Source organism: Delphinus delphis, chromosome 6 (assembly GCF_949987515.2).
Source record: "Delphinus delphis chromosome 6, mDelDel1.2, whole genome shotgun sequence".
NCBI classification, from domain to species: domain Eukaryota; kingdom Metazoa; phylum Chordata; class Mammalia; order Artiodactyla; family Delphinidae; genus Delphinus; species Delphinus delphis.
The window spans coordinates 74936798-74951118 of record NC_082688.1 but is presented as its reverse complement, the minus strand read 5'-3'; the positions used below and the strand labels follow the sequence as shown (position 1 = coordinate 74951118).

At 39.8% G+C, this 14321-nt stretch overlaps 1 protein-coding gene across 2 annotated transcripts in view; it reads right to left on the bottom strand.

Annotated features, from left to right (window-relative positions):
• The window catches only part of TEK (TEK receptor tyrosine kinase), a 103777-nt gene extending 98156 nt beyond the window's left edge, over positions 1-5621 (bottom strand). For both annotated transcript variants that reach the window (XM_060014862.2, XM_060014863.1), the window contains exon 1: positions 5457-5621. In XM_060014862.2, coding sequence (XP_059870845.1) covers positions 5457-5508 — 52 coding nt within the window. In that variant the 5' untranslated portion in view covers positions 5509-5621. The remainder of the gene's footprint in view (positions 1-5456) is intronic.
• Positions 5622-14321: the final 8700 nt, after the last annotated feature.

Genomic DNA, 14321 nt, shown 5'->3' with positions numbered 1-14321 from the left:
CAACCTTAAGTCACCACCTCCTCCTTACATTCCAGACTTACTCAACTTCCCTGAGCTTGCCCAGCTATTTCACACCACCTGCTCCCTCTGATGGGAAGTTCTTTCTTCTCTTTTCCCTTTTATCTACTTAGTTTTAAAATCATTTGGCTATGAGTAACTGATAACTACACTAGCCATAATTTTTGGCAATATTCATTTTTAGGAGTTCTTGCAAAGTGAGGAAAATCTATCATACAGATTATTTTCAATATAAATTTTATTCATATTAAATTTAGCAATTAATGAAGTTGACATTATATGTTTTTAGCCATTTATGTTTAATTTGGATTTTAAAGTTGCTTTTATTATTGAAGCCAATAAACATTTTTTATAGCTCTTGAGAAGCTAGATTTTGATATACCCCTACTACATTATTTATCATAGCATCTTACAATTTATATGCCTATAGTCATCCTTCCTACTAAGATGTGAGTGTAGCAAGGGGAAAAAATAATTCATCCTTTTTTTCATTCCTGGTATCCAGTACAGTACTGGGTGCAAAGTAAGTCCTCAGTATGTCTTCATTGATTGAAATGATAGTTAAGTGACTGAATGAATGAATGAAAGGTGGGCAATAACTCAATAAATGTCTATTGAATAAAACTATGTGTATCTTTAAAGTAATATTCAACAATCATACAATACCTAATATTATGTAAAATCTTGTTAAACCCACTTTCATGAGTATATCTTTTACGTTTCACACCTAAGGGAAATAAGGGATTTTCTTTTGACCTTATTTACATCAGATATTTAACATAAGCCAACCTTTTAAGATATGAGTGAATACTACTTGCAATATATATGAAATTGATTCTTATTGTTATCCTTTCAATGTTTAAAAGCCCTTTGTACAACAACAATCGATTTCCCTCTTTTTGTCAGGTCTGCCATGGTATACCAAAATTTTCTTACTATGGCATATCAAACTCCATGCACTACGGAGAATAAGAAGTAAATAATATCTGTTGTCAACAATGTTAGAGGTTAACTGGGCTAAACCTATGTGTCTAAAGCTCAAACGCGCAGCCTGTGTGGGAAGGGAACTCAGAATTAGGGGAAGAACACGAGGAAGAGTTGGCCTAGGCAAACTAAGTTGAATTTTGTTTGCAGACTGAACATGGTGGGTGTCATTTCCAAATGGATAGAACAGCATGAACAAGAGCCAAGGGGAAAGTATGCATAGATGGTGGAGATGGGCCTGGTTGAAGTAGAAGAGCCGTGAGCAGGGATGCGTGAAGGAAAGCACTAGAGAGTAGGCCAAGTGTTCTGGCTTGTTGAGTGGGGAGAGATCAGCACAAAATTTGAGAAACTGGCTTATGTTGAAGTCTGTTAGGAGAATGCTTCTAAGAGTAGTAAGTGACTCCCCCACACCTGGAAAACATTAGACTGGTCTTGAATGAGCCCAATGGTCCTCACAGCAACTCTTCTCTTTTGATTACACTAGCTTCACTTACTAAGAGAGTTCTTCCTGGCTGAGTACTTTACATGCATTATCACACTTGATGCTTATAACAACTCTGGGAAAAAAGTATTCTCAAATGTAAAAGATGAGAAAACTGTGCTTTGGAACAATCAAATAACTGGCCCATGGTCATCCAATTTGAGCTTAATCCCAGGTGTGTGACTTCACAATCTATACTCTTAACTCCTTCTCCTGCCTTCTTGATGAGATCCACCTCAGCCTCATAGAGCAGTGTCTTCAAAAGTGAGTCATAATAGCACAGGTGCATGTGGTTTTTCTTCTCCTAAGGCATGTTAACTGAGTTACAATTCAGCATAAAGTGACCATATCTGGGTCCACATTCAGAAAACAAACTCAGTTTGATTTCAGTGGGCAAAGATCTAGTGGCTCTTCTGACCTTTATCTACCTGCTAAGTGGTCGGTGAGGAGCCACAGGTAGTGAAATGAAAAGGATTTTCTTTTCACATTCCTAAAGACTATCGATCACCCAACACATGCCCGAACCCTCCCCAGTGTGGGAACTCACTCCCCAGGGGGATAGTGATCCAGTTTTTAGAAGGTTTCCATCAACAAAGCTAAACTCTGTCTTTTGTGCAACTCCCTCCACCCCTGGATCCTAGACCTGACAAAATACAGTGTCAATCTATGGTGTCTACTATGTGGAAACCCATGAAAATGCTGCTCCTTCATCTCTTCTCTCCTGACTAAATGTTCCCATATGACAAAGTTTCTAAAGCACTTACCTTCCCATTTGCCTACAATGTTTGCTGTCAAGCTTTTCAGTGTCTTCAGTGTTTAATGGATGTGCTTTGAGCAGCAGATTGAAGTGATTACCATCTCTAATTCTGACCCTATATCTTTACTATGCAAACGGTTACAGCTTACGTGTTACCTTTTTAGCAAGTAAAGCATGTTTTGGCGCCTATAAATTGGCTCCTTGCAATTCATCAGATTTTGTGTATCACCAAAACTTGGATGTCATTCACTAGAACTCTCAGCAAACCAGGTCTCTCTCACATTGAACAGACGTCATCTATTTATTGAATCCAAATGCATAACTTGACATTTATCTATTTTGACATTTATCTGTTTATCTTTTGGGTTTGGTTCACCCTTCCAGCCTAGACAAATCTATTTGAATCCTGATTCTGTGCTCTTACCAATAAGCCATCTACAGGGAATAAGCTGGTGACACAATCACACACAGAGCTCCAGGAGATGAATTGATAATGTCAGAAAAAACTGGACCTCACCCATCTGAATCCCCCAGAGGATATAGCATAGTCTTCTGGATGAAATTAGAAGAGTTCTTCCCTCCTGGAGAGATGTCTTAGAAGGACTAGACTCTCGAAGGAAGCTCTCCCAGGGTAAGGCTGAAAGGGAAATGCTGAGAGCTCCCAACAAAAACAAAGTTTAGGAGGGAGCATCTGAGAAGGGAGCAAAACTCCTCCTTCTGAGAATAATTCCCAGGTGTGTCTCTGTTCCCAGCTTCTATGCCTCCACCCTTGATTACTCAGACTTGATAACTAGCCTTCTAAGACCAGCCCTAATCAGGAGGTTCCATCTGGGACCACTTCCCTGACCTTATAACTGAATTTCCTCTGCCACTCCAGACAAGATATCCACTATCTCTGAACCCAGGTTGTTACTTAAAATGTCACATGAGACAGGAAAGAGGCATGAAGGCATGCTACTTGAGGCTTCACATGGGATCAGTGTTGATCACAAAGGACATATTATGATAAAGCAGAAAGAGTGACTCGTTTTATTTTGTTTTTCTCTTTGAGAGAGCAGCCTGGTTTGGTGAGAATGAGAGAGTAGAGAAAATCTAGTACGTTTCTTAGAACTTGTTTCTAAGGTGGTATTGGCCATGATCTGCCCTTGGGAAGGGAATCTACCAGAATCTAGGTGGATTTGAGGGAAGCCTTCTAAAAACTATATACCTCCTCCAACCCTTTTATAGGTTAGCATCTACCACCCAGAGTCACCTTCACTGAGGCAAATATGATAGTTTTTTCAGTTCTATTTGTTCAGAAAAAAGGAAGGACGAACAACCCACTAGACTAGAGAGAGAAATCCATAAGTCATGAGCCCCTTGCTCCATTACTGTAGTCTACCAGTGGAGTTTGGTTTGAAGAATGGGATCCTATGCCTGTAGACATAATCATGCTGGATTCTTGTTGTTGCAATTATCAGGCCTTCAGTATTCATATTCATGGAGGCTTAGATGGAAAATCTAAGTTAGGATTTAGCACAACAGACCTACTCCAGAAACCAACCTTGCCGGGGTTACCCTTCCTTTCAACAAGAGCACGAAACCCCTCTCTTTGGGCTTCACCCTGCTTAAGTTAGTGCTGTGCTTTTGGTTTAGACACAGAGTAACTATTTTGCCACATAACTTTTTTGTTTGATTTTATGACATCTTTTCTAAGCCTATATTGCAAAGTGCCATAACATGGTCACTATGGGGAAAAAAGATGAATTAGAACAGAGTGTGTGTGTCTCTGTGTGTGTATATTATTTAACCTAAAAAGTATCTCAGAGCAGCTGTGGACCCCTGGGCTTTGCATGACTATAATCCCTGATGTAGAAGCAGTTCCAGATTTCATGTTACTGATAAATGTCACACAGAAAAAAAGCAAACCGAAAATGGAATTATGATAACTATTTGGCTTCAAGATGCATATTTTTGGAGAAATCAACATTATTTCTACATGAATATAAAAAATTTCTACATACTGAAACTATCTCAGATAATCTTTCATTTTCAGCAGTTTACACATTCTTAGTCTTAAAATATTATTAAATCCTCAATATAATTGATCACTGAAAACAAACTGAAGAGCTATGAACAAACATGCAATTCTGTTATCTTATTTGCTTAATTTTTTGAATATTTAATAATATAATATTGCAAACATATGAAAAATATAAAATAATTAGCAGATACTTATGGATACTTGGATCAAATTCTACTAATATAATATAGCCCACACCATTAAGTTCAGTAAATTTTCCCAAATTCATTTCCTATATCAATTCTATTTTCATTACAATCATTCAAATGCTTTCAAACTGAAGGGGAGAGATTGATGGCCATTATAGTTGTTATTTGTATTTTGTGATTTGATACCACTTTCATAGGTATCTCATAGGGTGAGTGAACTATAAGCCACGCCGCCATCTAGAGAATCTGAACAACAGACAACCTAAATCTAAAAACATTCAAGCCAACCATTCCTTAAACCCACAATAGGTTTTGTTACTCTCCTGTGCCCAGTGATCTGGGTAATTGCTTAAACTTTCATTTCATTGGGCCAATAAAGACTTTACAAATTACTATGTGCCAAATATTTTTTAAATAAAACAAAAATTATATAGCCCTAATCTCCCTGACCCCAACTATAAGATAAAAACCAAAAAGCCTAGCGTTTGACTGCTTTGATTGAAATAGGATACAAATACGAAATCTTTATAGAAAAGCATTTTTGTTCTCATTTAAAAATGTCAATCTGTACAATGCCTTAAGTGAGTCCGAATCATTCTCAGCATGAATTTGATATTTTTTTTAATGACTGAAGATTTTCTTTGAAGCAGGTAAAGCCAGGTTTCTTCTTTGTCTATAGAGTAAGGAAACAATCTAGAATGAGGAACAGTAAAATAATGCACTATGGTAAGCGCGTCTCTTCAAATAAAGTGACCTAATCAGTCCTCACAGAGTCTGTGGTAACACAGCGGGCAATAATCCAGAAGAGAAACTCTAGAAAAATCAGTTCATGCTACAAGGACTTTCCATGTCAATCCTTACATATATTAAACGGAGACTCATGGAGAAACAATCCCTGTGCCACAGCTGCCCCTTGTTAACCAGCACTAAGCATTGGTGAGAGAGCCCAGAATCACTAACTCTGTTAAAAATATAGTTTTTAAAGATAATAAAGCCAAACCTTACCAGAAAGGAGCAAGCTGACTCCATAGAGAACTAAGCCGGCTAAAGAATCCATGCTTCCCCAAATCTCTCCATCCAGTTTCCACAGATGTGCATGAGGTCCCAAGGATCCTTTCAAACACCCAGAGGTTTGTGACTTTCCATTCGCATGTCCTACTAGGTCTTGTTTACAAGTCAGAGGCAAGAAGGAACAGCACAGAAGCGGGCTGTAACAGTCTCATTTCTGTCTGAGCACAGGGAGTTTTAAGTTCCTTTTTCCTGTTTCCTTTGTAGATTAGGATGGGAAAAGCTGTATCTTAAAGGCATTTGGTATCAGCAAGGCTGGGGGCACTGTAAGCCCTATCCATCTTGCAATTCATCAAAACACTTATCTATTGCAGTTGCTTCTGCTGCTGCTTTTGCTGCTGTTGGAGGGATAGAGGAATTTTAGTTGGAAGTGTGGGTCCTGGTCAGCACTTTCAGAAACAATAGGGGTATCCTCTCCTAGGCGGGAAACTGAGAATAACAAGCCCTCCACCTATGTATGGTATGCGCTGATGACTGGCCCTTCTCAGCCCTCTAACGGCTCTCCCGGGTCTACTTGGGAGCCCTGACAGAAGGGGTTTTTGGGTGTGGGGAGCAGTTTTGGCTTTTGTTTTCTTGCTTTAACCCACATGGTTTGAATTGGGAAGAGAAGTTTTCGTGATGAGAGAACACAACCCCTAAAAACAATTAATTTGGGTAATTAACAGTGAGGTCAATGCTCACTGTGGCCACAGAGACCAGAGTCCAAAATTGTTAGCCTGTTTTCTTACACACAGATGGCTTATCTTTTGGCCAAGAGCCCAAAGATATCCATGCTACTGGCCATCGTGTTAATTTTTTATTAACAATTCATCTGAAGATGATCTAATTTCTTAAAGAATTGGCAGACAAGGGTTTTAGTAATACTAAGAGGGATTTCGTGGTTACTGGCCAACTTACTTTCAGAAGAAAATTGTATCCAAAATTTTAAAAATAACCTGTGTAAAAACCAAATACTATAAGTGATTAGATTGGGATAAAAATATTATTCATAAGAGCAGAGAGAGTACATAGGCCAAAAGGAAAATAACCACTGGGGTAACCATACCTGCAATGAAATCGGAGGCCCTAAATTTATCCAGATGACAATTTCACCAAAATACGAATTCTGACTTTAGCATAGAGAGCCGATACTTCAGTCATCACCTCGCCTTCATGCCGGAGGAAAGAGTTGTCTGATCCTTTTTCCTACTCACCACAGGAAAACGCAGATGCTCCTAGTCTTGCCTGATTTCTGTCCCATGTTTTATCACATCAGTGATGATCTCAAGAACCAACTGATGGCAGCTGAGGTAAAAAAGCTCAGGCTGCGTTTTCATGCACACCTGGGTTCAAATACTGGCTCAGCCATGTGTGGTCTGAGAAAAGTTACTGAAAGTGTGAGTCTCAGTTTCAACAGCTATAAAATGACAAAAATCTCTCCATCAAGGGGATTTTGAGAGGATTAAATGAGGTTTAAAAATCCGTAAAAACATCTGGCACTGTGTCTAATTCATAGAAGGCTTTCATTAATTGTGTTAACGTATTCACTTCCTTTCGTCTTTCCATTCTGTCTCTGATTTCAGTCCTAAAAGCTTCCTCCAGAATGCCATTCTCTATTCCTATGAGATGGCTTCAAGTTTGGCCGTAAAGAACCAGACTAGGAGTCAGGGATTCTGGGTTCTAGTTTAGTTCTGCCATGATCTGCCTGTGAGGCTTTGGACCATTCACTTCCCATCTCTAGGCCACGTTTTCCTCAACTGTAAAGTGAAGGATTTAGACTGGATATGACTAATTTCCCTTCTGATTGTAACACCTCATAGCCTAAATGACTAAACTGTCCGACTCTCAGCATCTCCAGGTTGATTCCTAGGACCTTTCATCTGGGCAGTTCAAAGAAGATGTTAGCTTTGTATATCCGTCACTGTGAAAGCCTGAGGGGGTCACCAAAGTGATCTACTTAAGCACATTGTATCTGGGACTTTGTGAGGTCCACCGGCCCCAGGCCATGTGGAGCAGCTGTGGAAGGAAGACCTTGGAAACAAACCAACCCCAGGGAACCTGCCTTCCCAGGCACAGCTTCCCCTGTTTGTGCTTGATGGGCAAACAAGGAAGCCATCATTGCTCTCGCTCTCTCCTTTTTGCTGGTTCTTGTGGGCTGAATGTGTTGTTACCTTGCGTCCTTTCCTGCACTGCCTGCCTCTGTTATCCACAAAAGCAGTCCAGCTTCATCCTTCCACATCATCCAGAATGATCTCTTACCCAGAACTGTGAGTCAGGTCCTTCCTCCCTCCATTATCCAGGTTGAGTGACTCAATTTCACTCTTCTCTCTGTAATCCAGAAATATTGCTCAGTTTAATTTATTTCTTCATTATCCCAAAGATCCATGTAGCTTAACTTCATCTTCCAGGATCCAGAAATATTATTCCATGTAATCCTTCTCACTGTTATCCAGAATATTGATGCCATATAACAAGTACTGCTGGATTTCCTGAGCCTATGATTATACAGCTAGTCAAAAGGCTAAGCAACTTTCATGTGGGAGGTCTGAATCTTTGGCATGTAAATTCCAGGTGTAAAGCGAAGATAACTTGTGGACAAAAGTGTCCAGACATGCTCTGCTCCAGCTTTCTGCCCTATGGATCTTAGAACATGGAGAACCTATTGAGGAATAACAATATGAGCTTCACTACCAAGTGCAAGGCCAATAGGTCAGCAGAGCTGATTGGCAACAGGTTGGGAAGTTGCACAACTGGATGGCATGCCAGGATTTCCAAGGGAAGGGAGAGGCCATTTCCATGTCTGGACAGGACTTTCCCCAATACATAATGTATTAAGGAAATACCACACACTTGGACATGACCACAACCCTTCTCTACAAAGCTGGCTGTGGTCATCATCAGGGCATCTTCATCCCCTGAAGAGCCTTGGTGGGGACCAGCTGGATCAGCTCTTTATCCTCAGCAGCTCCATCCACCCAGAAATATTGAAAGGCTCTTCCCATTCTTGCCTGATTAACACCTAGTTATCTTCTGGGTCTCAATTTCAGAAAGGTCTTCCCTGACCTATTCAATCCAAATCAGGTCTTCCCTGTTATTCCATCCCAACACTCTGTCCTTTTTTTTCACAGTACTAATCACTATTGGTAATCATATATTTGTGTCTTCATCTTTTTAATGTCTCTTTTCCCCCAGCTGACTGATATCTTCATGAGGCAGGAAACATATCTAATTTATTCACCACTGAATTCCCAGATCTGACCACAGTGCCTGGAAGGTCACAGTATGTCTTGAATAGATAATTAATGAATTAAGAAATGAGTGAACAGGGCTTCCCTGGTGGCGCAGTTGTTGACAGTCTGCCTGCCAATGCAGGGGACATGGATTCGTGCCCTGGTCCGGGAAGATTCCACATGCCGCGGAGCAGCTGGGCCCGTGAGCCATGGCTGCTGAGTCTGTGCGTCCGGAGCCTGTGCTCCGCAACGGCAGAGGCCACAACAGTGAGAGGCCCACGTACCGCAAAGAAAAAAAGAAAAAAAGAAATGAATGAACAGACTCCCATTGTTACTTATATACTCATACCTTGAGAACGCTTTGGAGACAGGCAAACCTAGATTACATGTTATAGCTGTAATTTACTCTCTGTATGACCAGGGCAATTTAATTCACATCTCTGAACCTCAGATTCCCCATCTTTAAAATGGAAGACAATAATGCCTAATTCATGAGATAATATATACATAGTATCTGGCACAAGTACATATTTAATAAAGGCTTTCTATGGGTTTCTTCCCCATCTACAACCACCACACTACCCCTGGATTGTTATATAGAGCTATTTGCAATGAGGAAACAAGGTCCCACACAGGCTAAGTAACTTGCTTAGTGTTGGGTAGTATCAGAATCCTGGTCTCTTGGCCTCCAATTTTTGCAAAGTTGGCTCTTTTTTTTCATAGTTCATCTTTAGACCACAACGTGCAAAAAAGTAGATAAAGAGAAATGTGGCAAACATCACAAACACCAACAGGGTATGCCCAGACCTTAGGAAAGTATTTGCAATGAAACTTTGACAGATAATGGAAAAGTTTGATGACACTGATAAATGCAGACATTTATCATTGTGCTTCCGAAATAGTGGTAATAACATCAGGATCTGGGGGCACCCCACTGCCATGCTCCAGGGAAGTGAAAGGGGCTTCCTTGTTAGTCAAGCTTACTCAGCTTACTTTAATTTGATTTTTCCAGACACACTTATAGCAGCACAAAAAAGAAAAACAAACCAATATACAAGCAAACAAAATATTCAGAGAAACAAGGCACTTGGCTGATATTTCATTTTCTAGTCTCTGCCCTTTGTACTTAATATGTGAAAAAATAATCTACAGAAAACATTGAAAGTCTTTGAGATGGATTAATCAAAATAGCAATGGATAAATTTAAAATGTGAAGAGGTGTGGAAAATAACTTATACAATGTTCCTATAAGCTGGTACCACCTGTCTAGAGGCCACGATCACAAATATGTAGCAAGTCTTAGATGCATATCCTTTGGCCCAGAAAATCCACTTTTATGATATAACCCAAGCCCAGATAAAAGATGTGCCCAACATTTATGTGTGAGGGCATTACAGAAGTATTGTTGATAATAATCAAAACCTGGAAACAATCTAAATAGCCAACAAAAATGGATTATTAATATAAATCGTGGTACACGGAGAAATCCCATACAAATGTCAAAATGTTGTGATGGAAGCATACTGACATGGAAAGATGTAAGGATGTTTATGCTGTATTATTGATTGGGAAAAACAACAGTTTGGACAGCATGAAATTTATACACATGCATACATTCTCTCTCTCTCTCTCTATATATATATTTATATATTATATACTTATATATGTATAAAATACACAACAAAATGTTAAAAGTTACTATTTCTGGGTTATTGAAAAACTGATCATTTTTATTTTCTTTATAATTTCTAGAATTTCAGCATTATAGAAATGAATATATATGTACAAATGAAGATGATTAGGGGGAAATCCTTGAGACAGTGGACCCAGGGCAGTAGGAGGTACCTTAAAACACCCATTGGCAAATACGAAACAGAATGCAGGTGAACCACAGCCTCCAGGAGGTGAGCAAACAGGGTGGGGTGTTGACTTCTGGCAGTGCAGCGCTGGCGCTCTGCCTTTTGCAGGGCTGTGGGCACTGAAGCTCCAGAGTCATCACATCTGTCTTCTTAAGGACTTTCGTGAACTTTTTTCGTGAAACCACTGCACCTAACGGTGGCTAGAAGAAAAGGAAGGGTCATCAACAATTAAGTCCTGGTCTTCAGCCAGAACACCACAGTTAAAGTGGCAACACCCACTCTGGTCTGGAGCGGAGTTGATGGCCATGGAAAATACCTGACCCTCTCTGAACCCCATTTACTCTAAACCTTTTTTTTTTGAGCATTGAAGTGGCAAGCACTGTACTAATTGTTGTAGGAAGAGACACAGAGAGAAGATGTGGTCTCTGCTCTGGAAGCTCACAATTATACAATCCCAGCCATGGTGACAATGCCTCAAAACAGGAAAAGTTAAATAACAAAATCAGACACTGTGTGGTTAAATACCAAAGGGTGGTACTGGCAGTAAAAGTTGTAGTAGTCTTTGCTTTGGGATCCTTGAGGACATGACGCACCAATTCTCATGGCTTTTTTTTCTTTTTTTTCTTCTCCTGATATTTCCTTGGCACACATGGCATCTTTCCAGATAGACTATAAGCCCCTTAGGCAGGGGCTCAGGTCTTTTACATTTGTTTAGGTTTGTTTTATGGCCCAGAATATGGTATATTTGGTGAGTGTTCCACGTGCACTTGAAAAGAATATGTATTCTACTCTTGGTGGTTGGATTATTCCAAAAATTACAGTTAGGTCCAGTTGGTTCATAGAGTTGTTTAGGTCCTCTCTATCCCCACTGATTTCTTTTCTACCTCTTATGTCAGTTTCTGAAAGCAGAATGTTAAAGGTTCCAACTATAATTATGGATTTGTACTTATGCTTTAAATTCCATCAATTTTTCTCCACGTATTTTAAAGGTTATTTGTTAGGTTCATTCATATTTAGGATTGTATGTGTCTTTGTAAATTGACTCACTTATCTTTATTTATTTAATTAATGTCTATCTCTATCTCTGATAATATTGTTCTGAAATCTACTTTGATATTGTGGTAATTTTTGAAATTTATCACAGTAGACTTATTCTCTGTTCTTCACAGTTACTTAATTATTCATAGCCTAAAAGGGCCATACAGAAGAAGTAAATTTTGAGCTAGGTACTGAAAGCTAAGGTGTTTACCAGGTGAACCATGACAATGGCATGGAGGAGGGCAGGACAGGCATTTCTGACAAATGGACCGGTAGTCTGAGCCAAAACATGAAGGTATAAAATACTATACCATGTTAGGGGAAATGTAATATTGAGCAAGGCTGAAATAAGCCTGAGAAAGGGCTTAGCCTGAGACGAGGTGCATTAAACAAACTGGGTCCAGGTTTGATATACCCTACTAAGGTCTATAACAAAGGGAAATAGAAGGTTTTAAATCAAGGAGTGCTATGACTAAATTTTCATTTTAGGATGATCACTCTGAGAGCAATAGACATGTTACATTTGCAGAGATTAAAGCCAGGAAAACTCATGATAGATGACTATTGCAGTGTGGTATTTAAAGATCGTTAAGTCTGAATTAAGGCTATAATTGCATCAGAAGTAGAAAGAATGACAAGTGTTAAAGTGATAGAAATATTAATTTTAATGACTGTTTGGGGTTGACTGAGAGGAGGGAGACTAGGATAAGTCCAAGGTTGCTGTTTTGCATAACAATATGAACCTGGTAGTACTCACTGTGAAAGGGCCAGAGGACATGAAGTTCTTTTGTGGGGAAATACAAAATATTCAATATAGAATTCTATTATAGATACGTGGGCTTGGATTGGGTATGGGATAGCCAAGTCCAGATAGATGCTTTGTTTGCAGTGGATACATTGGTATGAAACTCATGAGAGAAATCTGAGCATTGCCATGGGGATTAATGAGCTCACCCAGATGGCATGCAGAGCAGCCTGGACCATAAGGAGTAGATGCAGAAAGGAGATGAGCAGAGGAGTGTGATAGGCCTCTGAGAGGCAGGAAGAGAGGTTTTGCAATGACTCTAGCAAAGTACTGTCGATCTGCCTTACAATTCCTTGTTTCCCTTCTAGGCTGAGTTCTTCAGAGGCAAGGACCATGTCGTAGTCATCTTTGTATCTCCAGTATTTAGCACAGTGCTTCACTCACAGATACTTAATGAAGTTTTGGTAAATGAATACAGAAGGGTCCATGTTTCAGAGAACAGTTTGACCATTCAAAACAAAACCAGTGCAAATGTCCTTAGAGGGTTGGTGGTAAAGTACTTACCAAATTGTCTCTGATTCAATCCATATACACATCACAGAAACCAATTTTTAAGGAGTTGGTAGAAAAGCAGGAAGTATGGGGCTTTAGAATCGCCAACCTAGGACTCAACACAGACCCCACACACTAGCTGTTTCACCTTGGGCTAACTCAGGTCTCTGAAGTTTAGTTTCCTCATGTGCTAAATGGGGGAAGGTAGGGGAGGGGCTTCTCTTTGGAAATAACATTTAATCTGTGTAAAGCATCTAGCATAATGCCTGAAAATGATGATCGGTATCATCATCATCAGATATAACCCACACTTTTTACAGATTTAAAAACATCAACAACCACATGTGACAACTGTAGAAAAAGCTGAATTGGCCTCTACTGGGAAATAAATCTACCATGCTTCATTGTAGAAAACTGTCTGCCCATCTTTCTCTTATACTAGACTCTGGGCTCCCTGAGAACAGGAATCATATCCTATGTATCTCCAGCAGCTATTTTTACAAAGGTTTATAGAGTTGAAACATTAAATACAGAGCCTTTAAACTCTATTCAGGAGACATTCCAGTTTGGAGAAATTTATTTTGATACCTTTATTTGAAAACCAAATAAAGGTGGTTTAACTAGTTCCTACATAAGCAGAAGTTTGTTCAATTCAGTGCCATTAGCACTGATGGGTTAAATGTCCAGGAAAAGGTCTCTGAAAAGTCTGTTTTTTGCATATAAGATTTATAATGTCCACATATATGTGTCCACAGATGAAACTGAAGTTACCCACACCAGGCCAGTCAGGAATACAGGCATCTCACTGTAAAATAACTAAATCGTAATTCTTTGACTTCTAAAACTGCCTGGAAAACTGCTAGACACTCAGGCCCAAATCTCTCGCTTTGCTTCCTTGGGGATGAAGTAGTGGGGTCATGAGGCACTCTCTTCTGCCTGGCATTGCTCCATGGAAGGCCCCTGCCTTTTGTGACTCATGACTACTCATCGGCTCTGTATTGTGGACTCTTGGCGCGGCCTGCCATACCCTGCATGAGCCATCCTGCCAACCTCTCCAATTTTATAGGAGCCGCCCTCCCCTTGCCCTCTGCACTTGGGCACAATGGCCTCCTCACTGTTCCTGGAATATTCTAAACTCATAGCCCCATAAGCCATTCCCCGCCTTGGGGCCTTTATAATAAGTTTTCCCTTTGTCTTGAAAGCTCTTTCTCTTAATCACTTCAGTGAAATGGGAAAGAGATGGAGAAAGAGAACAAAATTAACCTTAGATTATCTTAGATCATCTCTTCAGTCACACCCACCCACTGAGATAGCAATCATAGTCCTTCTTGTCAGATACAGAAACAAACAAACAAAAATTGTAATGAAGAATTTAAAAAAACAACTCAAAATAGAAACT